A 26224-nucleotide genomic window follows, 5' to 3' on the forward strand; every position below is an offset into this window, starting at 1 on the left:
AAGTTTGCAGCCGCCAGAAGGTACTGTGTTTAGGGCTGCTCTGGTCTCACAGCCCCTCCTCCTCCTCCCCAGGGTTAGTCCCTCCCCTCTCCCAGCTCTCATGGTGAGTCCTTGGAAGGCTGAACTGGGCTCTGCTGAGCAGGGTGTGACTAGGTGGCTGATTCCTGGAGTCCAGGGCTATCCTGAGAATAAAGCAGTTTCTTCCTCCAGGGAAGCATTTTCTAAAGCTCCAAGGCTTTGAGCTGTTTAGCTGAGAAAGAGAGAATGGAGTTGGCAGCCACTGCACAGGCCCAGCACCACGTAGAGGTTCCTAGCTCAGCTCCAGGAAGGCTCTGAGCTACTCTGCATGGAGCCTGCAGACTGCTCTCTCTCCCTCCCCAACAGTTCCAATCAATATTTCAGCAAGCCAGCCCTCCCTGGGCCCCAGTATGAAAAGCTCTGCTCTAGACAAAGGCTGATTCCTTCTAGAATGTTAGCCCTGCAAGCAAACAGAGCTGGGGGGGGAGCAGGATGGAGAACCCCTCTGTCAGGAGTTCCCCATAGCCCCACCCAGTGCACGTCCCCTTTCCAGAAGGCAAGTGTGGAGCTGCTGTTGGGACAGTTGTGGAAAGCCACCGCAGGAACTTCTTTTCCAACGTGTTTAGAATGGCCGAGGCAGGAAGAGGAGGGGCCACCTGACTGGGGCTCCACAGAGTGTGCAAACTGGGCTGGAAGCACACTTTATGCTTCCTGGAGTGGTCAGAGGAGGGGCCTGAGAAGCCTTGATTGAATGATGATAGTTTTTAGAATAGTTTATCTCTCCCTCTCCCTCCCCCCCACCCCTCCCAAAGGTTTTATTTATTAATGAGAAGAGAGGAGAGAGAGAAAGAACCAGATATCACTCTGGTACATGTACTGTCAAGGATTGAACTCAGGACCTCATGCCTAAGAGTCCAGTGCTTTATCCACTGTGCCACCTCCTGGACCACCTTGCTTGCAAACAAAATGCTTCTTTGAGAGGAAACAAAGCAGCAAGGGAGTTCTCTACAGAGGTAGCCCTTCCCCAGGGGAGCAATGGGTACCTTTGTGGGAGGGAACCAGGCTGGAGGGAATTGATTAGGGCCCCTGGAAGTCCCAAGACCACCAGCTCACTCCTGGGAGAGATCAGCCTGATTCCTCTTGATAGAATTACAAGATGGAGCCCACGATCAGGCATACAGTATCCCAGCTCCCTTCATAATAGTTGTGAGGTGAGATTTTTACAGAAGGGACAGTAAAATGCAGAGACAGCTGAGGGGGGAGGGAAAAAGCCTTCATATGTGCACATTTTCCTTATTTAAACCCCATCTAATTACACTTGGGCTAGCTTCCCATTGGCCCTCAGAGACCACCAGATGTGGTTACCTTATTAAAGACCCCCACCACCACCACCACCACTAGCCACCTCCTTTTATGCTTTCCAAGATCTGTCCCACTCCCATTTCCTGGTGCTACTTTCAATTTCTTCCCCCATGGGATGGGGAACATGTGATGGTGGACAACAAAGTGTCCATGCCCCAGATGTGCATGGTTTCCAAACTTCCTGTCCTTGTTCGGGCCTAGACTTCCAGGGGGTTCTGAGTGAGGTGCTGTGCAGCGGGCAGATAGAGCCTCTGAGTGTGCTGAGGATTCAGATGGACAGGCTTGCTGAGCAACTGCTGGGAGCGAGGGTCTTGGAGTGGGAGGGAGGCTGGTGTCTCCATTCACAGCTGCTGCCGGGCTGTGACAATCATACTCCAGGGGTGTCCAGAGCTGACATGGCCCCAGCACATGTTCCATGTAGTGGCCTGGGGACAGGGGCTAGCTCCATCTTTCCAGCTGGAAGCACTGAGGTTTGGAGACATCAAGGGGGGCATTCAGAGGGTCGTGGCTGGGGGTGGTAGAGCCTGAGTTTGGTTCTTAATCTGGCTTCCGGAGGGTCTCCTTGCCCCTCTGGGCAGGCTGAGTATCTCCCGTGAGTACCCAGCTGGTATAGCTGGAGCAGAGGGGATGATGTTTCTCCAAGCCAAGCACACTGGAAGTGGGGACACTGAGGGGTAGGATGTAGGCCTGGAACAGATCTTCCCTCAAAGCCCCTTGATGGAGCCAACACCCCAGACCTCCAGCCTTCGCGATAGGCCCTTTCTTCCATGTCGGGGGTGGAAGGAAGCCAGCACCCAGCCCCAGGCCCCCCTGTTTTCCAAGCCTTGTTCGCTTCGGTGAAACCAGCAACCTGTTGTCCAGCAAAAAAGAGGGCACTGGGGATGTTGTGAATTAATGATTCATGCTCAGGGAGTTGGGTGGTGGTGCATCTGTTTGAGCAAGCATGGTACCATGTGCATTGACCTGGGTTCAAACCCCCATGCTCCACCTGCAGGGGGGATACTTTATGACTGGTGGAGTAGGTCTGCAGGTAGGTCTTTCCCTCTCTGTCTCTTCCTCCCCTCTCAATTCCTCTCCTCTCTGTCCTGTTCAATAACAGAAAGAAAAAATGGCCTCCAGGAGATTTGGGTTTCTGAGGCCATCATGGAGCCCCAAGGGTAAGAGACTTCCTACACCCTCGAAGTGCCAGAGGCTGCTTTGCAGGGAGCTCACTAGGGAACCCCTGGAAGGGCAGCAGCTAGAGGTAGGGACCTGTCTCGGAGAGGGAGTCAGCTGCTAGGCCACCTCCCCTCCCTCCCACCCTTCGTTTCGGGGGACAGGATGCCACCCCAACAGTGACTGCAGATGGCTGCTGGCTTCTGCCTGCTCAGCGGAATTTTCCAGCCTCGGCAAAGCTGGCTCCCTGCTTGTTGTTTCCTTTACTCGCCAGCTTGGCAGGGCCCCTCCCGGCACCTCGTGCCCAGCTCTCATCACCAAGGCGAGAAAGCTGTGACTCACCAGCATTTTCTGGCCCTAAAAGAAGAGAAAACATAGCCACCAGAGGTGAGCGGGCTCGCGTGTGCCTTAGCTCAGCAGTTCCGCTGGCTGTGTAGACGCTGGGATGTGAGCTCCAGATGCTCCTCCTCCAGCGGGCCAGGCTTCCTCTCAGGACCCTCCTCAGGCACATGCAGTCAGGAGGGAGAGCAGAGGCTCAGGTCAAACAGCCCCTACTTTCTTTTTTGGCAGAACTAGGTCTTTGCACATGCATGCTTAATTCTACTTATCCCAGGCTGCTTTTTTCATTCAGACAGAGAGAGAGACACACACCATGCACCAGAGCTTCCCCCAGGGCTATGGCACCTCCCATAAAGTGCCAGGGCTCTAACTTGGTTTGTGTACCTGGCGAGTCAGTGAACTCTCTCTACAATGCCTCTGTCTTTCCTGCTGCTTCTCCTCCTCTTTCTAGGAAAGCACTGCTCATCTAACCCTGGCTTGTGGTGGTGCTAGAGACTGAACCTGGGACCCCTGCTGTCTGACACAAGAGTCCACTATGCCATACTGGTGCTACCTCCCTGCTCCTTCTTTCTTTTTATAAATTTATTTGTATTTTTTGCTATGAATTTTATTGTGGGGGCTCAGTACCTATATGGCTCCACTATTCCTGATCACTCCCCTTTGTTTTATAGAGGGTGAAAGACAGAGACGTCAATCACCAGTGTGTCCTGGAGCCCCACCTCCCCAGAGCCCTGCCCCATGAAGGAAAGACAGAAACAGGCTGGGGGTGTGGATCGATCTGTCAATGCCCATGTCCAGCAGAGAAGCAATTACAGAAGCCAGACCTCCCACCTTCTGCACCCCATAATGATCCTGGGTCCCTGCTCCCAGAGGGATAATGAATAGGGAACCTTCCAATGGAGGGATGGGATGCAGAACTCTGGTGGTGGGAATTGTGTGGAATTGTACCCCTCTTATCCAACGGACTTGTCAAATCATTATTAAATCTATAAAAAAAAAAAAAAGGAAAGGAAAGACAGCTGCAGCACTGTCCCACCATGTATGAAGCTTCTCTTCTGCGGGTAGGAACGAGGGTCTTGAACTGGGTCCTTGTGCTGGTAACATGTGCTCTGTACCAGGTGAGTAACCACCCACCCAGTTGTTTTTTTTTTGTAATGAGAGAACAGAGCACACTGCCACTGCTTCCACAGAGACTAAACTGGGGCACACACTGCCCACTGAGTCACCTCCCCAAGAGGGAGCCCTTGGACGGGGAAGGCTGTTGTCCAGCTCAGCTTTGCAGGTTGGGCAGCTTCTGGGAAGTTCTGGTCCATTCCACGTGGCCAGTGGGATTACAGGATCTGGACTGGGGCCCCTCAGTCCTGTGCCCCCTCCACCCCTCCACTGAGGTTATGCCACTGTCCCTGCTTCCAGGTTGGGGTCCAGCTCCCTTACACACATGAGACCTGAGAGGGTGGGCACTTGGGGATACCTGTCTCAAAGAGGGGGCGCTTTTGTCAGGATGAGAGAAAGGAGCCAGGAAAGCCAAGCAAGGACCTGAGGACTCAGTTTGACTGTGTGCTTGTTTGACACCATCTGGATCAGCAGAGGGGCTTGGAAGGAAGTATGTTTTCTCCAGACTTCTGAGTAGTGACAGCAGCATGAAGGTCCCTGAAAACACAGGACAGGGGTCTTCTGACCATGGGCAAAATAACCTCAGACTTAGAGAGTTGTAGCAAATCGCCTCCAGGGAAGGTCAGTTCAGGGCCACATGGAGGGGCTATCTGCATGTTCTCACAGGGGTGAGGGAGTCGGACCTGTAGAAATGATGCATGATGGTCCAGGCTCCCTCTCCCCTTCCCTGCAGCTGCTCACAGCTGCTCCAGAGGCCCTAAGTAAGCAACTCTCTCCTACCCGTCTCCTCCACCTCTCTCCTCCACTCCTCTTCTCCACCTCTCTCTTCTACCCCTTCTCTCCTTCTGCCCCCACCCTTGACTACCTCCTGGCCCTCGGCTTCTAGTAAAGAAAGCCCAAACCGTGTGCTTTCTGCCCTTCCCCTCGGTGAGTTTCCCTGGCCAGATGACCTAGTTAACGTGCCCCAGCCGTGCCTGCGCTTCTGCTTCTCTCAAGACTGCTAGTCTTTGTCCTTCCAGCAGACAAACCTGGCCGTGACTTCCATAAAGCGCACACACTGACCTCCCTGACGCTTCTCACTTTGACCTAAGCCCCTGAAATGATTTAGATAACAACTCAATTATCTGCTTTAGTCTTCCCACCACCAGCTTGGAGGCAGTGGAGAATGGCATGTGTGAAGTGCCTTCTGCCCTAGCCTGCTCTTCCTTTTCTGTCCATGTCTCCGTTCATGTCACCTGTCGTCCTCTGGTTGCCAGGGACTGAACTTCAGAATCTTCACCCACTCCTGATTGTCCTCCCACACCTCTTTCCAGGAAGTCTCTGAGATCATCTGTTTTTCTTAGAAGGAGGAGGCTCCAAGTTCAGCCTTCTCTGGACACTGCCAGTGCCCATGATCTGTCCTCTTGGACTGAGGTCACTTGCTGACTGTCCTTGGGCTTCCAGGGCCCCATCTTTGTCTACACTGCCTATCCATCCTCCCATCCACCACCAACTCATCCATCCATCTGTCCATCCATCCATCCATCCATCCATCCATCCATCCATCCATCCATCTATTCATCTACTACTTAACCATTCACTCACCCACTTACCCATCCATCCATCCACCCATTCATTTTGTAATAAGGGTTTTTTTTGTTTTTTTATATATTTTATTTATTTGAAATATAGGAGGAGAGAGAAAGAACCAGACATCACTCTGGTACATGTGCTGCCAGGGATTGATCTCAGGACCTCATGCTTGAGAGTCTAATGCTTTATCCACTGTGCCACCTCCCGGACCACCATCCATTTATTTTTTTTTTAATTTTATTAGTGATTTAATATTGGCTTATAAAATTACATGTCAGCAGGGGTATAATTCCACACCATTCCCACCACCAGAGTTGTGAATTCCCAGTCTCCCCACTGCAATCCACCATAGTTCCCCCAAAGTTGTAGACATGGGCCAACCATCATCTCTACAATTATCTGTCTACATTTATATATAATTGCCCCCTTGTTCTTCCAAATCCATTCCTTTCTTTCCCTCCGAGCCACTCATGGCACCATTACTACCTCATATCTCCCCGTCTTTTTCCTTCTCTCTCTGTGGGTGCTGACGGAGCTGGAGTTCAGAGCCCTCTTTTCTTCTTCCTCCTATCATTTCTCCCCCATTGGGAGTATCGATCAAGATTGTTTTTGGGGTGCAGAAGGTCGGATTTCTGGCTTTTGTAGTTGCTTCTCCACTGGACATGGGCATTGGCAGGTGGATCCATATCCCCAGCCTGTTTCTCTCTTTCCCTAGTGGGGTAGGGCTCTGGAGAGGTGGGGTTCCAGGACACATGGTGAATTTGTCTACCCAGAGAAGTCAGGATGGAATCATGGCAGCATCTGCAACTTGGTGTCTGGAAGGCCATCCATTCATTCCTTCATCCACCTTCCCACCTACCTATCCATCCATCTGCTTATGTATCTGTCCATCCATCCACTCACCTTCCAATCTGTCCTGTATAACCCAAGATGTACATTGGTTAACTAACTTCTGCAAGTCCTCATGGTCTAGCGCAGTCGTTCTTAATCCAGACTGCACATTAGAATGTCTTAGAGAATATTTACCCCCAGCGATTCTAACTGCATTGATCTTAGGTGGGGTGTTTCCTTCAAGTTCGCAGGGTGACTGAAGTGTGCAGTGTGGGTTGAGAAAATGAGTCTGGATTTCAGTGCCCCCAGCAATTGAGCCTTGACCTCCAGGCTGGTGTCCTGCCAACTCTGTGGAATTCTAGTTGTACTGGATTACCTCTCTTTGATGAAAATGTATTTTATTTATTTATTTTTGCATTTTATTAGTGATTTAATATTGAACCAGTTTCCTTGCTGCTGTCTTGTTGTTTGTTTGTTTGTTTTTCAAGTTGATGTGTATCAGTTCTCTAGATTCCACACCTCTCATAGTTGTCTTTCATCTCTTACTCCCCGAGCATCCTTACCTCCAGTTATGCAGGGTGTTTTCTGCTGTCTGTCTCTCCATCCATCCATCCATCCATCCATCCATCCATCTGTTCTTTAATAAGGTTTTTTTTTTTGTACTGTGCTCACCAGCTCTCTTCCCCTCTCCCCCAAGCCTGGAGCCTGGTACCCCCGTCTAGACCACTCCCCTCTAACACACTCCTGGACACAGTGGCAACAGAACATTCCTCCTGGCTCATGGCCCCTCTGCCCATAGCTGCAGCAGGAGCCTTGGGAGTGGGAGTCTGAAAGACTATAAGAGGCTAAGAGACAGAAGCCAGGCGGGGAGAGGGAGGGGCTTGAGAGCCTGAGAGGACCCCAGAGTTTGGGACAGGCAGGGACAGATCGGGGGAGAGGGAACCTGCTTTTTTTTGTTCTCCTCGCTGTATCATGTTAGGGCTCATTCTGGTGTCATACACAGAGGGGTCCCTGGGTCTCTAGGAAGCAGCTCCTTGCAGCAGGTGTCGTGCACAGTGGGGACAGGAGATGGGGACAGGATTTCCAGACAAAGGCCTGGTCTTGGGGCCTTGGGAGTAACACATGGGCCCTTTCTGCTGGTCTCCCCTCTCCAGTTGTCCCTGTGTTGGGTGGGTACCTCAGGGGGCCAGGAGAGCCAGTGGGTGTCATTTCTGGCCAAGCCATCCTGAGCTGCTCTGTGTCCACAGGAAGGACCAGTACCTCCTGTCACCTGTGAACTGCTGGTACCTGGTTCTGCATCAGACCAGGCGGGAGAGCCGAGACCACGCCACCCTCAACGACATCTTCATGAACAATGTCATTGTGCGCCTCTCCCAAATCAGCGAGGACGTCATCAGGCTGTTCAAAAAGGTGGGCGACAGGTGGGGGCAGATAGCATAATGGTTCATAAAGAGACTATCATATCTGAGGCTCTGAAGGTCCAGGTTCAATCTCCTGTACCACTATGAGCTAGAGCTGAGTAGTGCTCTGGTTAAAAAAAAAATTAAAAAAAAAAAAAAAAGAATGGGTGAGGGGATCCCCACCCCAGCTCCTGGCCCAGGCCTTGGCCACAGTAGGGTGAGGTCTGGGGACATAGGGTCAGGAGGGTGGCCAGGCTGTAGGGATACAGGGCCCCAAGCTGGAATTTCAGTCCTGACCCAGAGCCTAAATCCTGCATATGCCAGGTGACCTCAAGACCTCCAGTGTCATAAGGCTGGCTGTGTGCTCCTGGGAGAGTGCACACATTACCATGAGCAAAGACTGAGGTTCTAGCCTCTGCTCTCCACTTGCGGGGGGTGGGGGAGTAGGGGGGCTTCACAAGTGGTAAAGCAGGGCTGCGGGTGTCTCTCTATCTCTCTCCCTCCCTATCTCCTCCTCCCCTCTCAGTTTCTCTGTCCTGTTTAATAAAATAGAAAGAAAGGAAAGAATAGGTGGCCACCAGGAGCAGTGGATTTGTAGTGTTGGTAATGAGCCCCAGTGATAACCCTAGTGACAAAAACAAAGCAAACAAAACACATGTCCATAGTCCCCAGTCCAAGAATACAACCCTGTGCACTGTGCAGGCTTGGTGGCAATGTTCAGTGTGGGAAATTCAGGGACATGAAGAGGAGTACCCTCAAGTGACAATCACCATCCAGGGAGCATCCTGGGTGTTTCCTGACCACAACTCATGCAGGGCCATGTTCCAGTGTGGACACGCACTATCCCCAAGGAGAGCAGAATGCGGATAGGATCTGATGGCTGCTTATGGTACCTAACAAATCAGAGCTGCACAGTCTCACTGAGAGCTCCTGTGTGGGTGAATAGGTCTCTGCGACACTCTGCGTGGTGATGTCATATTCCGTGGCGTCGCTGTGCCTGATGGATGTGGTGATGTCATATTCCGTGGCATCGCTGTGCCTGATGGATGCTTGAACCGTCTTTATAGGCACGCCCATCACATTCATTGCTTTTCTAAGACCAGTTTCTGCAGTGACAAGTTTTGAGTCCAAAATGTGTTCACCTGGGGCTCAGAGAAATGACTCAGCAGAATAGCACCAGCCTTGTACAGTTGAGGGCCTGGGTTCAATCCCCAGCACCACTTGAAAGCAGCAAAGACTCCAGAGGTGGTGCTGCCTTTAAGAAATAGAAAATCAAGCCAGGGAGATGGCATAATGGCTACACAAACAAATGCTTGTACCTGAGGCTCTAACATCCCAGGTTCAATCCCCTACATCACAAGTCGGAGCTGAGCTGGGCTCTGGAAAATAATAAGAAAAAACGGATGGGGAGGCGATTCAGCGCCTGTGTGAGACCCTGAACTCCATGTCAGCACCCCGTTAGAGAGAACTTTGATCATTTTTATGCCCTTTTACTGAGACCTCCGGGCTGGGCGCTGGTGCACGTGGTTGAGTGCACATATTACAGTGTGCAAGGACCTGGGCTCAAGCCTGGAGGTAGGGGTGGTGAAGCAGGGCTTCAGATATCTCTATCTCTGTCTCCACCTCACTCTCTCCCTCTTTCCTTTTAATTTCTCTGTCTCAATCCAGAGTAAATAAGTAAATTTAAAAAAATAAAGCAGAGTTGTAGACTGTTCTTGCAGAAGGTTTTTCCCTTCCAGACGCCCAGGAGCTGAGTGTGGAAGGAGAGGGCATTTTCATGCTGCTTGAGTTCTTTGTACCGTGCACAGTGAATGGCAGATTCTAGGTGCCACGTCACCATTCCCAGAACCTACTTCTTCAAGCCCCCGTTTCCATGACTGTGAGCCCTGTCCTCTTTCTCTGGCAGGTGGAGCTAAAGGGCTTCTTCCAAGGACATTGTGAAGAATGGACAAAACAGTGTGTGAAAGGGGGGAGGCATTGCTGGGACGTGGCTGAGGGCCTGGGCCTGTAAATCTTAAAGCTATGGCTTCACAGCCCTGGGTCCATCACTCATTAGCTGTGCATCAGGGGCTAGTCACTTCAAGTCTCTGTGCCTTTGTTTCCTCGATAGTGAGAGGGGATTGAAATCCCCCCGGGGCATGTGGGAGGATTAAGGAGACTATCAAGGTCCGGTGAAACTTGGAGACCAGCACCTGGGAGTTAGAAGGAGTTAGAAGAGGCTCTTCCTATGAAAAGACTCCAGCTCATCTGTGCCCGCCAGATGCCAGTTTCGGGATTGGGTGACCTGGGAGGACTGGCAGCACAAGGTAGAGGCAAACTGACTGACAGCACAAGGTAGAGGCAAACTGACTGACAGCCTGGTCATCTCTCTCTACGGCCTGTACTTGGGTTGTCACTTGGAAGAAGACTCCCAGCGCCCGACAGGAATCATGGACCAGCTCCCTCACGCCATGCAATATGCTCCCGTCTCCTCATGCTCTAGCTTAATATTCAAGGAGTCGAACAGATTTGGGAAGGCAGACACGGGGCAGTAACAAAGAAAGCCGCCTAGTGCTTAGCAGAGCCACATTTGACCGGTCACAAACCCCCCCCCCCTGCCCTGCCTCACGGCTGTCAAGTCTTTCTTCCTGACTGGGGGTGACTCCCTGAGGAAGGGCCCTGTAGGAAATGAAGGGTCTTTTCCTGAGCTGAGCCCCGGACAATTGAGATAAATCTTCTCAGCTTTTATTTAGGCTGACAGCGGGCTCGCTGGTGATGGAGGTTAACGGGCTGGAAAATAATGAACGGTGGCTACAGCTGAGCTCCTGGACAAAGAGGGGGTGGCAGGGCCCCTGGGAGTGGGAAGCGGCTAGGCCTGACCCTCCAGCAGAACCTGCCATCCAGGCCCACTCAGTACACCTGACAATAGTGCCCGTGGGCCTCCAGAGGGCTGGTGCCCGGCCTGCCAGGTGGTCACTCAGCCTGTTTCACAGACAGGAACAGAGCCGGCCTGAGCAGTGACACTGGCCCATTGTCACCCCAGTGGGAGGAGTCTGTGTCACAGCTATCTCCCCAGGTGGAGCAACCCAGCACAGGTGCTACAAGGTGACAGTGGAGCCACCAGGGAGAGGAGGGCCCAGGCTCAGGGTCCTGGATGAGTCTGGTGTCTTGTGGGTACTCACTGAATGGTGGCTTGCCAGAGAGCCTGAGGAGGAGCTGCCCAGGCACCACCTGGTGGGTCACCTACCCACCTGTCAGTTTCTCACCTGCAAGGAGGCTGAGTGACTGAGTGACTGACCTTTTCTCCTCTCTCTCTCGGTCTCTGTCTCTGTTGTTGTCGGTCTCTCTCTGTGTCTCTTTGCCTCTCCCTGTCCTCTCTCTGGCAGGGGGGCCAGGGTTTTCAGCCTGTGTAATCTCACTGTTCCAAGCATATGTTTTTTCATTCAGACAAAGAGAAAGACAAAAGGGGTTGAATGGTGGCACACCCAGTTGAGCACACAGTACAGTGTGCAAGGACCCAGCTTCCAGCCCCCCCATGTGCAGGGAAGAAGCTTCACACATAGTGAAGAAAGTACTGCAGGTGTCTTTTGTTTCTCTCCCTCTTGGTCTCCACCCCCTCTCAATTTCTCTCTCTCATATCAATAAAGAAGAAATATATAAAAACAGGAAAAATGGTCTCCAAGAGCAGCATTGTGCAGGCACCAAGCCCCAGTGATAACCCGGGTGGCAATTAAAAAAGAGAGAGAGAGAGAGAGAGAGAGAGAGAGAGAGCCACCACAGTACTGTCACTTCCCTGGTTCTATAGCCCTTCTCTCGAGGTACCAGGGATTAAAGCCAGGCCACAGGCATGGCCAGCGTGCTCCCTGCCCCTGAGCTCTCTCTCTCTCTCTCTGCAGGCTAACAGCTGACCTGTCCATGCCCTCCCCCATTTCCTCTGTGCAGAAGTCTGCTCTTTTAGCCAGAGGCAAGACTCCCCCATTCCTTGAACCCTTCTTGACTGCCCTGGGTCAGCGGCTTCTGTGGCAGATGCTACCTGCCCTGAGCCTGTGGTTTGCTTGAGGGTGGTGGCACCAGGCACCACCTCAGAGGCCATGCAGCAGGGGAAAGCAGCTCAGGAAGTCCAGCTTGGCCCAGGCAGGGAGGGGCCTTGACCTGGGAGAGGCTCAGACCTCAGCCTTCCTCATCAGCCCTGGCATGGTTTCCTTATACGTCTTATCTCTTTAGGGGGCGGGCAGGGTACTGCCTCCCTCGCAGCCAGTCTCTCTCCACAGGGTGAGCAGACGGGCCCCATCCAGCCTGACTTCCTGCTTCAAGTGCAGGTGTCCATCCCAGGATGGGGTTCCCTGGCTCTGATGATGGGAGCGCTCCTGAAGCTGTTTGTGTGGCTGTGAGGTATAACTAGAGAGGATCAGGCCTGGGATCACACCCAACCCCAAAACCAGACATCTGTCCCCTCCCCCAGATATGAGGGATAGAGGGTGGCTCCCCAGGAAAATGGGGTGCCCCTGCAAGAAGGGAGAAATAGCAGGCACCACTAGGACTTCATTCCAGCCTTTAAAATTTATTTATTTATTTATTTATTTATTTTGGGTAGAGACAGAGAGAAATAAAAAGTGAAGGGGAAATAGAGGAGAGAGAAAGACAGAGAAACACCTGCAGACATATTTCATTGCCTGTGAAGTTTCCCCCCACAGGTGGGGAGTGGGGGCTTGAACCCAGGTTCTTGTGCACTATAATGTGGGCACTCACCACTCAGCCATTTTATCCTCCACTGTAGTAGCCAATCCTCTGCTACCCCTCCCTCTGCTACTGGAGGCCTCCACTGTGAGCAAAGAACTCTCTCGAGTCAGGAGTGTGACTCAATAGTAGAGCACATGTAAGGCCCCGGGTTCAATCCCAAACACCGTGCAAAAACAAAAACCCACTAAACCAACATGGAACAGCATAAACGGTGAAGTGGTGTTCTGATCTCACTCTCACAAACTATAAACAGAGAAAAAGGGGGTTGAGGGATGGCTTACCTGAGAAAGAGCACACCTTCCATGCTAGAGGCCCTGGGTCCCTGGCAGCACTATGGACCGGCAACCAGGGAGTTTCCCTGATGGTGGGGGCAGGACTGTGGGGTTTCTTCTCTCTCGGCACCATGCACAGCACCCAGGGAGCCCCATAGAGGGTGGGCAGGGCTGTGGGGTTTCTCCTCTCTCAGCACCATGGACAGTACCTGAGAACCTCATGGAGGCTGAGCAGGGCTGTGGGGTCTCTCCTCTCTCAGCACCATGCACAGCACTAGGGAGCCCTATGGAGGGTGGGCAGGGCTGTGGGGGTCTCTCCTCTCTCAGCACCATGCACAGCATCCAGGGAGTCCCATGAATGATGGGCAGGGCTGTGGGGTGTCTCCTCTCTCAGCACCATGCACAGCACCCAGGGAGCCTCATGGAGCGTGGGGCAGGGCTGTGGGGTCTCTCCTCTCTCAGCACCATGCACAGCACCCAGGGAGCCCCATGGAGGGTGGGGCAGGGCTGTGGGGTCTCTCCTCTCTCAGCACCATGCACAGCACCCAGGGAGCCCCATGGAGGGTGGGCAGGGCTGTGGGTCTCTCCTCTCTCAGCACCATGCACAGCACCCAGGGAGCCCCATGGAGCGTGGGCAGGGCTGTGGGGTCACTGCTTTCTCATAACCCAGGAAGCCCCAGTCTCCCCCCTTCTCTATTTTTTTCTCCTCTCTCAAAAGAATGAAAAAGTGTACTGGAGAGTCTGTTCAGTGGGATTGCATGTGCACAAGGCCTGGAAAGAAAGAAAGAAAGAAAAGAAAGAAAGAAAGAAAGAAAGAAAGAAAGAAAGAAAGAAAGAAAGAAAAGGGAGGAAGAAAGAAAAGAAAAGAAAGGGAGGAAGGGAGAGAAAGGGAAAGAGAAAAAAAGGAAGGAAGGGGAAGAAAGAGAAAGAAAGGAAGGAAGGAAGGAAGGAAGGAAGGAAGGAAGGAAGAAGGAAGGAAGGAAGGAAGGAAGGAAGAAGGAAAGAAGGAAGGAAGGAAGGAAGGAAGAAGGAAGGAAGGAAGAAGGAAGGAAGGAAGAAGGAAAGAAGGAAGGAAGAAGGACCTTCCCGATGTTAAGATGCCATCTTCAGGCATGTCCACTCAGGTTGTGGTCCTGCCCTTGAAGGTCATGCTCATCAAATCCCTGTGGGTATCTGTGGCTAGAAGACAAAAATCTCCCCACCCCCAGGTCTCGCTCACTCACAGCTGACAGCCTTCCAGGTCCTTCTTTTGTCCCCTGTGGTTGGGCTCTGCTTTTTCTGCCCGCCTGGGTCCCCCTCCAGGCCTTTCCTGTCCCACAGACATGAATCCACTCAGCTCCATATCACAGTAATATGGAAATGTTGTGAGTTCCTAGAAGCTTGAGTTCAAGTGTGAGGACTTATAATGCAAGCAGATCCTCCAGTAACATCTCTGCATCCAGTGCCAGTTGGGGTGTTTGGGTTGTTTGTTTTCATGTCAGCCTCAGAGATAAATGGAGTTGTAGACACCCCTGCGGCATGTGCCTGGGCTCTCAGCTCCACCCCAAGCGCTTCTGCACCAGCTGCTTTAAAATCTTTCTGACGGAGTCTGCACTTGTGTCTCCTTATATTTGTCCTGTAAACACCTCATTTGACTAACTGCTGGTCAGATGGGACTGTGTTATCATCGTTATCACTACTTTTGGCAGAGCTGGGGTCTCAGGTTCATGCAAATCAGTGCACTCAGGCTGATGTCATTTGGATAAAGAGACAGAGAAAGGAGGAGAGAGGGAGAGCTGCCTCAGCAGCAGAGCACATGGAGGTTGGGAGAAAGAACAGAAAAGGGAAACACACAGTAAGACTTGAACTGGGTTTGGTGTAGTGCACCAAAGCAAAGGACTCAGGGAAAGGAGGGTAGGAGGGGGCTTTGGGGTCCCGGTGCAAGATGGTGGAAAAGGACCCAAGTTGGGGGTGAGAGTGTTTTGCAGATGCCTATCATGGGGAGGAATTTTGTCCATGTGTCCTGCAGACCATTAACCCCAGTAAAATAATAAAAAAAGAAAATGTCATCTTAAGACACATACCCTCACAAGCAAGAACGTTGTAAACTGAATGTCATTAGCAGTATATAAATTTTCTACATCCTTACACCGGTCCTTGCGCTTCGCGCCACATGTGCATAACCCACTGTGCTAACACCTGACTCCCTGAAATTTGCGACATCCTAGACGTTTTGATAAGTGCTCAGATATAAATATTTCATATTTTCCATTACAATTTCTTCTTCAATCCATGAATTATTCAGAATTGTGGTGATTTTAGTTTCAGAGATTTTTTTTAAAGAGATTTTTTTCTACTTTTTTTCAATTTCTAACCTTCTGGGACCATAGTAAGAACAGAATGTCTGTAGGCTGGTTTTGCTGTATTTGGTGGCATTTTGCTTTATCTGATACAAGGGCCATCTAAATTGATGGTTACCTGAATAGGTGAGACTGTAGGAGTGTGCAGTAAATGGTGCTCAGAACCCAGACACCCCTCCACAAATGGAGGTGCATGGCAGACTGGGAGAGGAGCAACCATTTCATTTCTTCAGTAAAAGGAATTTCAAAGAAAAGTGGCAAAATCTTAGTAGTTACCTAATTTGGTGGCATAGTCACGGTGGTCTGTTACTGGGCTCTGTTCGTCAATGTGTTTCAAACATTTGGAGACCCCAAAATTAAGGGTTTGGGGGAGAAAGGCACAGTGGAGGTGACTGAGGAGGCCCTTGGGTGTCAGAATGGGAAGCTGAGCTATGGTCTCTGGGCAATGGTGAACAATAAAGACTTTTCAGTAGGGGTGGCCAGCTGCAGGATGGCTAGTTGGTGTGTTTGAGGGTTCTGAAGAGAGAGCTGCTGGCCAGGAAGAAGAGCCGAATATGATCCTGCACATGTGTAAGTGGGGTGGCTGGTGGTGGAGAGAGGGAGGGGTGGATGGGAGGAGGGGATGCATGGATGGATATATGGGTGGATGAGTGGATGAATAGATGAATGGATAAGTGGATGGATGCATGGATAGATGGATGCATACATGGATGGATGGGTGGATGGGTGGATGCATGGATGGATGGATGGATGGATAGATGGGTGGATGCATGGATGGATGGATGGATGGATGGGTGGATGCATGGGTGGATGGGTGGATGCATGGATGGATGGGTAGATGGATGGATGGATGGGTGGATGAGTAGATGAATGAATGGATATATGGGTAGATGGATGCAGATTGGTGGATGGATGGATGGATGGATGGATGGATGGATGGATGAATAGGTGGATGGATGGTTGTATGCATGGATGGATGCATGGGTGAATGGGTAGATGGGTGGATGGATGAATGGATGGATGGGTAGATGGATGAAAGAATGCATGGATGCATGGATGGATGGGTGGATGGCTAGATGGATGGGTGGATGGGTAGATGGATGGGTGGATGGGTGGATGGATGCAGATTTGTGAATGGAAGAATGGATGCATGGATGCATGGATGGATAGATGGGTAGATGGATGGATGGACAGACAGGGAGGATATATGAGTGGACATGGGTACAGACTGACACTTTTAAAAATGCCAATGCAATCCTAATTACACACTACTGACAGTGCGCAGGCATTGGCAAATCAGATTATAGAATGGTGAGGAAGTTGCTGTGATACCTCAGATCAGTGACTCAATGGGAGTGAGTGATCAATAATGTGTGGAATCCAATCGGAGATTCCACAGTGATGAGTGATCAATAGTGTGTGCACTCCAGCCAACAAGCCTGCTGGTCACTGTCACCTACACCATGATGGGAGACTTCATCTCCGTCAGTTTCTTTGGGAGACAACTTGCCACACTCCCAAAGGCACAAAGCTGCCCCCCTCCCCTGCCTTCTGTCCTTCCTTTACCTGCGGGCAAGAGATGCATGTCTCTCTCCCTCTCCTTCTCTCTCTCTCTCTCTCCCTCCCTCTGCTTTGGCCTGGGGGCCGGGCAGCTTGACCACAAAAGGAGGCCCTTCTGCCCAGTGGCCCCATTCTGTGTCGCTGGTGTTTAGAATGCTCTATGGTGGAGTCTGGTGAGGCAGGGGCAAGCCGCGTTTGATAGTTACTTGTGAATGTTGGGAAGAAATGGGAATGGTGATGCCAAGGCCTCACATACGTGTGACTCCGTCACTCCCATCTTTTTCTTTTTCTTTTTTTTAGGTAGAGAAAGGATTGGGGAAGAGAAGCAGAGAGGAAGGGAGGGGCATCATAGCACCTGTCTGCCACCTGTAGATTCAGGGAGAGGCACTTGCAAGCTAGCTTGGGATGGTGGAATGGTGGTGAGAATCTCGCCTCCTTGCTCTCTGTCCCGGACAGATCGCTCATCCTCATTGAGCCCCTGGGTCCTCATTGCCAAAGAGATTTGGCATTCAGCCTCCCGCACAGGGCTGTTAGGCTTCTGGGAGGCGTTGTCTGTTCTCACTGAGGCTGGGGTATGTAAGAGCTCCAGGAACAATAGCTACTATTGCTGTTATTATCTCTGGTGATCAGTGTTATTAGCAGCAGTGGTACCAAGCATTATCATTAGCAGTGCTAATAAGTGTTAATAATAATAATAATAATATTTGGTATGATTGGTCGAGATCCAGAAGCTTCCACTCTGCCCACGTTGGGTCACTTGGAAGATAGCTTCGGACTTCCTGAGGCTTGTTATTTTCCAGGAATTTCTGAAAACTAAGGCCTTTGGGACACACCAGGCTCTGGAGAGATGGTGGGAGTGGTGATGTGGGGTGAGGGTGGGGGAAGAAGGAGGCCACCTCCCCTGCTCCCGCTGTGGCTGCACCCAGGGCCCAGGGCCTTCCTGCTTTCTTGCCGTCAGCACCCCCAGCTCCAAGTGAGGGTGTGTATGTGTGTGGGGGGCAAGCCCAGAGCTGCACCCCAGCTTCCTGCAAACCCCAGCAGAGGGTAATACTGGGCGTGGCTGCCACAGGACAAGTTAGTCTTGACTGCTTGGGAAGGAGCAGGGGAGGGGGGACATGGGGAGGAATGGCCGGTGGGAGAGTGTGGGCTAGGGACCAAGTCTGGTGGCCGAGAGGTGACTGGCCAATCCTGGGGCGCCGTCTCTGAGAAAGCTGCTAGCTGTCCGAGCCCCGAGTTCAGGGAGATATGTGGTCCCGCCTTCCGGAAGGGACCGCAGAAGCCCACTCCTCATCACACGCCTCAGTAGCCTGTGCTTTGGAAACAAGGCCCAGCTGCTCTGGGGGCCCATCAGGGATTCTGAAGATTATATGCACTTAGTTATTTTTCATTTGTAATCTGTGTTTAACAGGTCACAAGGTTGTCAGATGGCAGTGCACAGCTCTACACCACACACATCACCAGAGTTCTGTCTCCCCACCTCCCACCTCCGAAAATCACCACCAGAGTTCTCACAAGGCTGAGACAATTTGCTTGCTTCTGTTTTCTCTTCTTCAAGTTCATCTGTGTCAGACTGAGAGCCTGTATCTGAGTAGAGCAGATCTGTGGGCCTCGAGACTTGTTTGTAGATGCGAAAATACGGAGTATGGAAAATAGTAGGGTTTAGAATTCAGAGAGACAGGGGCTTTGATTTTGGTTACTTTGTTTCCTGTTATATTTCTGGAGCCCTAGAAACAGGAAAACTGGGGAGCGTGTCCAAAGGTAGCTTCTACCTGAGAATATTCGGCAGAGAGAGAAGGGAGGCGGCCAGATGACCTTGGAGGGGAAGTTGGGTCCAGCTCAGTCTGTGCCTTAGCGCTTTCCAAAACTGTTCTGGAATTACCCCTGTGACAAGAGAAGGGGCAGTCTTGTCCTTAAGATGGCACTGTAAGTTGACCCCATCCTACCCCTGAGATTCTCAGTGTGAGAGAGACAGAGCCCTGATCTTTAAGAATGGAAATTTGGGGTGCTAAGAGACAGCCCACCCAGCAGAGCACATACCTTGCTGTGTGTGAAGTCTTAGGTTTGAGCCCCCACACCACATGGAAGCACCATGGATGGTGGAGCATGCTGTGCTGTCTCCTCTCTCTTTGTCTCTATCTCTCTGTGTGTCTCTGTCTTTCTGATGGGGGGTATTGTTGATTAAAAACTGTGTCTGGTCACCACAGCAAGGTAATCACGCAAAGAAACAGGCGTGAGGCAGGAGCTCTTGTCAGCTGGCCTCCCCTTGGCAGCACTGTGTGTAATTTGGGGAAAAGGCCAAAGTCAGAATAACCACTTCTCACTCCCCCTGGTTTCCCCCCTGACTGGAGTGTGGCATTACTGGACACAACAGCAGACTGGGCCGAGGAGGGGAGATTGAAAACATGGCAAAAATCAATTCCTAGGCTCCAACAAATTTGTGACTACACTGGCCTGATCTGAGAATAAGGGGCAGAGCTCAGGGGCTGCCCCAGGGGGCCGTGGGCTTGGTGTGATGGGGTGCATCACCACTGCGCTTTTGGCAGTGGCTGAGATGTGGGTCTGGAGCTCAGGCTCAAGGTCACGCAGACAGAGCCCAGGGGAGAGGCCTGTGGGGATGGGGACGAGGCCACCAGTCCCCAAGAAGTGGAAGCTGAATCACCTGGGTGTGGGGGAACCCCAGTGATGGGTCTGGGGGCTGAGGAGGCCAGGTTGGTGGGAATTTTGAGGGGAGGGCTGATCCCAGAAGAGCTGCTTCTGGGCACTTCTGTGGTACTGCCCACGGGCATGGTGCCAGGGGACAAAGGTGGCCACTGCTTTACTGTCTGAAGTGCACGAGATTGGAGACAGCCTGAAGCCCATCACAGTGTGGCTGGCCGGTTTATTTAGAACTATCTAACCCCACACTGCAGGAGTTCCTTGGCTACGAGGGGACAAATGTGTGTCCAGGGGGCAAACAGAGCAAGAGTGCGGACACTCATTGTGTTTGTAAACAGTGGCCTTCTCATATGCACTGTGACCCTAAGAGAGGACAAGGCGACAGGGGATGGCGCTAGAGGCACCTCCCTAGGCATCAAAGCTTCTGCTCGACTGTACTGGGTCCTGCTCTCCTTTCTTCTCTGTATTTCAGCCTTATTATTATTATTGTAGTTGTTACATCATCATGAGACTTCATCACTCTGAGCTGACTTTCTTCAAATAGAAAGTGAGAGGGGGCCGGGTGATGATGGCGCACCGGGTTAAGCACGCATAGTACAAAGTGCAAGGACCTGCAGAAGGATCCCATTTCAAGCCCCGGGCTCCTTGCCTGCGGGGGGAGGGGGGTGACTTCACAAGTGGTGAAGCAGATCTGCAGGTATCTGTCTTTCTCTCTCTGTCTTCCCCTCCCCTCTCAATTTCTCTCTGTCCTATCTAATAATAATAATAATAATAAAATGGCCACAGGAGTAGTGGATTCATAGTGCAGGTATGGAGCCCCAGCAATAACCCTGGAAGACCAAAAAAAAAAAGTGAGCGAGAGAGAGAGAGAGAGAGGCAGACAGAGATGGATGGAGAGAGGATTAGACAGCACAGCGCTGAGGCTTCCCGCAGTGCGGCGGGGCTGGGCCCAGACCTGGTCTGTGTGGTTTCAAAGCAGGTGCCTTTCCAGGTGAACTAGCTTCCTGGTCCTGGTCTGCTTCCACTGATTGACTGATTGAGTGAGTGAGTGCACTTTACTGGATTACCACTGCCAGACCCTGGCCTGCTGCCCCTTCACTGTAGCCTTGAGATTGTCTCAGAGCTTTTGCTGTCTGCAAGGACCCTGGCACAGGCTGCTCTCAGACAAGGGATTCTGGCCAGTCGCTGCTGGAGCCAGGAGAACATCAGGGCAGAAGAAGGCACAGGGAGGCTGATGTCTGGGCTGAACTTCCTTCAGCTACGCTGGGCCTGGGGTTGTGTGCTGCCCAGACCAGGGGGGCGGTCTGGTCTCTGCGTTCAGCCAGGATCCATGAGCGTGACCCTGGTGTTCACCTCCAGACCATGCACTGCTGAGTGCTTTAATTGGAGATGCTTGTTGATTGGCTTTTTATTTGTTTGACCAGAGTACTACTCAGTTCTGACTACTCTGGTTCCAGGAACAGAACCCCAGTCCTATTAATTAATTATTTAATTAATTAATAATTAAAATATAATGTCAGAGATAGAACCTTAGGCATGGAAGGCTCACACTTTACTGATGAACCATCTTCTCAGCCACAAAGTGTTCTATTTAATAGCCCCTCTCTCTCTCTCTCTCTCTCTCTCTCTCTCTCTCTCTCTCTCTCCTATTGCCAGAGAATGAGCCCAGGGTCTCAGGAATACATTATATCATTGAATCACTCCCTGGCCCCGTTTTCATTCTGTGTTTTATTGGGAGAAGAGGGAGAGACAGAGACCCTACACCCCTGCTTCATCATTCGTGGGGGCTCCCTGGGTGCTGTGCATGGTGCTGAGAGAGGAGAGATCCCACAGCCCTGCCCACCTCCATGGGGAACCCTGGGTGCTGTGCATGGTGCTGAGAGAGGAGAGACCCCAGAGTGAAGCCCACCCTCCATGGGGCTCCCTGGGTGCTGGGCATGGAGCTGAGAGAGGAGAGGCCCTCTCAGTCCTGCCCACCTTCCATGAAGCTCCCTGGGTGCTGTGCATGGTGCTGAGAGAGGAGAGACCACACAGCCCTGCCCACCCTCCCTGGGACTCCCTGGGTGCTGACATGGTGCTCTCATCTGGTGCTGGGAATTGAACCCAGGACCTTGCCCATGCCAGGTGTGTGCTCTACTGATGCACCACCTCCCCAGCCTTCTAAGCCTCTTATTTTCCAGCTGCAGTTCCCAGGCTCCAAAAACACAGGGCTGTAGGTCTCCTGCCCCTCAGGCTGTCAGTTCCCCTACACTGCTCAGGACACACTGAGCTCCCAAATCACTGTTTCTCAAAGTACATTCTGTGAAGCACGCCCACCCCTAGATGCCTGTGACCATGTGCATAATGTCAGGAGGCAATAATTTCTGGTTCCATCAGCTTAGGGTCCACAAAGCTGAAGGAAGGGGTGGGCCCGCTCAGAATCTTGTCTACAGTGACATCTCCGAACCCCCAGGCAGGTTGGTGGCAGGCACCATGACCCACTTCCTATGAACAGGGAGCTCCTTTTGTGTGGAGACCCCATGGATCTGGTTCATGGGTGCAAGTCAGAGACCAAGGAGGTTTCTGCACCCACCCCCACCCCCACCCCCACCCCACATGCCCTTTCTGTGTGGAGAAAGAAACGGGCCTATGCCTGGAAGCAACCCAGGTGTCCAACAACAGACGAGTGGCTGAGCAAGCTGTGGTCTATATACACAATGGAATACTACTCAGCTGTAAAAAATGGTGACTTCACTGTTTTCAGCCGATCTTGGATGGACCTTGAAAAAATCATGTTGAGTGAAATAAGTCAGAAACAGAAGGATGAATATGGGATGATCTCACTCTCAGGCCGAAGTTGAAAAACAAGATTAGAAAAGAAAACACAAGTCGAACCTGAAATGAAATTGGAGTATTACACCAAAGTAAAAGACTCTGGGGTGGGTGGGTGGGGAGAATACAGGTCCATGAAAGATGATGAATAACATAGTGGAGGTTGTATTGTTAAATGGGAATCTGGGGAATGTTATGCATGTACAAACTATTGTATTTACTGTTGAATGTAAAGCATTAATTCCCCAATAAAGAAATAAATTATTAAAAAAAAAAAAGAAATGGGCCTATGTCCCAGCAGCCCTTGCCACTCTGACCTGTGTTCTCCCTCCTCCAGAGCAAGGAGATCGGCCTGCAGATGCATGAGGAGCTGCTGAAGGTCACCAATGAGCTCTACACGGTGAGTCTCACCTCCGCTCTGCTGCTCTTGGGACAGGGCCCCCCCCATCTCTGGTGCCCAGGGCCTGGGGGGACTCTGGGTGTTTGCCATCTTGTGCTCCAGTGATGGGTGGGGTGGGGGCTTACAGTGGGGTGCAGGGATTGATCCTGCACCTGCACTGAGCCTGGGAACTCTGCACATGTCCCCAGAGATCCCGGTGGCCTGCCAGCTTTGGGGGTGTGGACAGCAGCCCCCTAGGTGGGCAGGGGTGCAGTGTGGAGGCTGGTTGGGCAGGGGGAGCCCGGGCAGGCCAGCAGCTGGTCCACTCTGGCTCTCATCTGCAAAATAGAATGTGTGTGGGCTTCTCTGAGGAAACTTCCATAACCTCATGGCTGGACACAGCAGCGACTTTGCTCCCTGTATGGAGCCAGACTCTGGGAGCACTTGGACTGAGGAGAGCAGGGGTGTAGGGGACTCAAGCACATTGGTTTCAGGGTGTGTGTGTGGGACTTCCTTGGAGGGGAATATGCACGTGCCCAAGTCACCTTGATGAGAAGATGGGACCCCCCCCACCAGCAACACCCTAAAAACCATAAGCACAGAGCAGAGCTGACAGGTGCGACCACGTGGGGGAGTTTCCCACCTGCACTGAGGCGTCACAGTCCCCAGCTGGGAGAACTTCTGCCAAGACCTGCAGGAGTGAGCGGCCCCTGTCTCTGAGCCCAGCCGGGCTGGAGATGGGGGGTACAGCCTGTCCCTCCCGCCCACTGGCCCCCGGCTCCCAAAGACACAGTTGATGTCAAAGTGTGAAATAGTTGAGGACTGAACACAGCCCCAGCTCACCCACCAGGGCTCAGGCAGTAGAGCTGAGCCTCCTGGGTCCATGGAATTCCCTCCCCAGCCTCCTTCCCCTCCCTCCCTCCTCCCCTGCCCCCCTCCTTCCTTCCCATCCCAGCCTCTTTCTCCACCTCTCTCCCTTTCTTTCTTTTTTAAAAGACTTTAAAAAACATTTATTTATTCCCTTTTGTTGTACTTGCTGTTTTTATTGTTATAGTTATTATTGATGTCATTGTTGTTAGATAGGACAGAGAGAAACGGAGAGAGGAGGGGTAGACAGAGAGGGGAGAGAAAGACAGACACCTGCAGACCTGCTTCACTGCCTGTGAAGGACCACCCTGCAGGTGGGGAGCTGGGGGCTCAAACCAGGATTGTTATGCAGGTCCTTGTGTTTTGCGCCACCTGCACTTAACCCACTGTGCTACCACCCGACTCCCTCTCCCCTCCTTTCTTTCTAGCTGTCCACCTGTCTATTCCTTCAACCCTTCATCCCTCCATCCCTCATCCCTCCATCCTCACACCCACCCAGCCTTGGGAAGCAGCTGTTCTCCTCCTTTTTGTTGTCTTTTGCTCCTTTGGGGGTTAGCAGTCAGTTGGCAGGGACAGAGATGGTCACAGACACGCCCCCACCTGCAAGCTCGCCTCCTATCAGCTCAGCGCCCCCTAGTGGGCAGAGGGCTCCCCAAGAACCACATGGCCGGGAATACTGGCAGGGAATTTGGAGGATTTCCTGGAAGGTAATCAGGGAGAAGGACCTGACCATCCATCCCGCAGGCAGAGGAAAACAATAGGTGTTCCCGAAGGGGCGTCGACGACGGGGAGGAGACACACATGGTTCCATTGGCTCAGGCTCAAACACACACCTGACATTCTGCTGCCTATAAGCTGCTCTCCTAGTTTAGATATCCAGGCTCAGTTTAGGTGTCCCTTCCTCCAGGAAGCCTTCCTTTAGCACCCTGTACTTCCCTCTCTGTGGTGCTTATCAGACCATGAGGTCATAACTGATGTGGTTGTGTCTCCACTAGAGAGTGTGTGGTGTGAAGCCAGAGACCCTGTCGCCATCCACACCACAGCATCTACATGACGATGGCCTCAGTGAATACCTTGGAACCAGAGGCCTGGCTCTCCTAACCCTCCTGCCTTCCCCAAGTCAATGGTGGCAGAACTTTTTCCTTTTCTTTTTGCCTCCAGGGTTATTGCTGGGCTTGGTGCCTGCACCCTGAATCCACTGCTCCTGGAGGCCAGTTTTTCCCTTTTGTTATCCTTGTTGTTTTATCGTTGCTGTGGTTATTATTATTGCTGTTATTGATATCACTCATTGTTGGATAGGACAGAGAGAAATGGAGAGAGGAGGGGAAGACAGAGAGGGGGAGAGAAAGATAGACACCTGCAGACCTGCTTCACCGCCTGTGAAGCGACTCCCCTGCAGGTGGGGAGCCGGGGCTGGAACAGGGATTCTTACGCTGGTCCTTGCGCTTTGTACCACCTGTGCCCAACCCGCTGCGCCACCGCCCGACCCCCAGAACTTTTCATGTTATTCTCTGTCCCTTCTACCATTATCTACCTACCCATCCATTCATGCATGCACACATACATACATGTACAAACACACATGTGCGCACACACATGTACTATATATTTGCATGAACGCACACACAGATACATGTGCACACATGCACACATATATAAACACAGATATATATGCACACACATGCACGCATGCACATATACTTCCTGTGCACCAGACTGTGCTCCAGAGTTGGGACTCTGATCCCAAACTGGGCCATGGACTTGCACTCTAGCTGGAATGTGACAATTTCTATTATAAACATGAAAAATTAATAAATAAGACAGGACCTCTAATCTCTGTGGAGGAGGAAGAAGAGGAGGATGCAGAATGAGTGTGTGGTCAGACTGCGGCCTGGGGTATTCTCTCTCTCTGCCCCAAGGACGCCTCTGGCCTGCCCTGGCCCTGCGCTGCCAGCAGTGCCCGGTGGTTGGGGGTGTGTGGACGGGCGGCCTGGCTGAGGGGAGAAGTAGCATGCTCCCGGGAGTGAGAGTCTGGTGGACTGTCCAGAGCGCACTTTCCTGAGTTAAAGACCCAAGGATCAGGAAGCCACAAATGGCCGGGTGGTGACCAGACAAGGCCGTGTCCACAGCTCAGTCGGTTTCCCTCAATGATGGACACCCAGACTGTCACCTCAGTGTGCCCAGAGGGCTTTCCATGACCCCTTGAAATGGAACGGGGCCTGAGAAGGGCCATTTCCTCTCACGAGTCATTGCCTGTGCATCCTCCACCCAGGCTGAACCTGTCTCAGGGGCCCTCTCTGATCGGGCCTGCAGGGCTGGAAAGGACCCTCCTACCTAGCCATAAGCCATGTGGGGGCCTCTGGGAGACCCTGCAGAGAGACCCCAAACTGAACTCAGCCGGACTCCAGTGGCACCTCCAGGCCACTTGCCACCACCCAGAGTCCCCAGGGGGCCAGCACCCTTATGCCCCTACCTGGTCATTTCTTCATCTGTAACTGGAGAGACGTGGGCTCCACCCCACAGGGTTTTGTGAGCAGCAAGTGAGAGACTGCTTGGTGGTGACGAGACTTGGTAGTGGTGTCTGGTAAGTGCGCAATGACCGCGAGAAGCCACGGCTGCTGTGGTGACCAGCACACAATCCCCCGGACTGGGATAAGGACTCACGGAGATGCTCCTTGGGGCTGGGCAATGGCATCCCAAATGAACCACACCCATTACAAGGACCCAGGTTCAAGCCCCAGGCCCCCACCTGCAGGGGGAAGGCTTTGCAAGTGGCAAAGCAGGGCTGCAGGTGTCTCTCTGTCTCCCTCTCTCTCTACCTCCTCCTCCCCT

General features: G+C 52.1%; 1 protein-coding gene across 7 annotated transcripts in view; it reads left to right on the plus strand.

The window, feature by feature from the left end:
* The window catches only part of SRGAP3 (SLIT-ROBO Rho GTPase activating protein 3), a 200322-nt gene that overhangs the window by 120050 nt on the left and 54048 nt on the right, over positions 1-26224 (plus strand). For all 7 annotated transcript variants that reach the window (XR_009547096.1, XM_060180777.1, XM_060180779.1 and 4 more), the window contains 2 exons: positions 7638-7800; positions 22484-22546. Coding sequence is in view for 6 of the 7 variants with exons in the window: in XM_060180779.1 (XP_060036762.1) it covers positions 7638-7800; positions 22484-22546 (226 nt within the window). In the remaining variant the exon portion in view is untranslated. The remainder of the gene's footprint in view (positions 1-7637; positions 7801-22483; positions 22547-26224) is intronic.

Source organism: Erinaceus europaeus, chromosome 21, assembly GCF_950295315.1.
Source record: "Erinaceus europaeus chromosome 21, mEriEur2.1, whole genome shotgun sequence".
NCBI lineage: Eukaryota > Metazoa > Chordata > Mammalia > Eulipotyphla > Erinaceidae > Erinaceus > Erinaceus europaeus.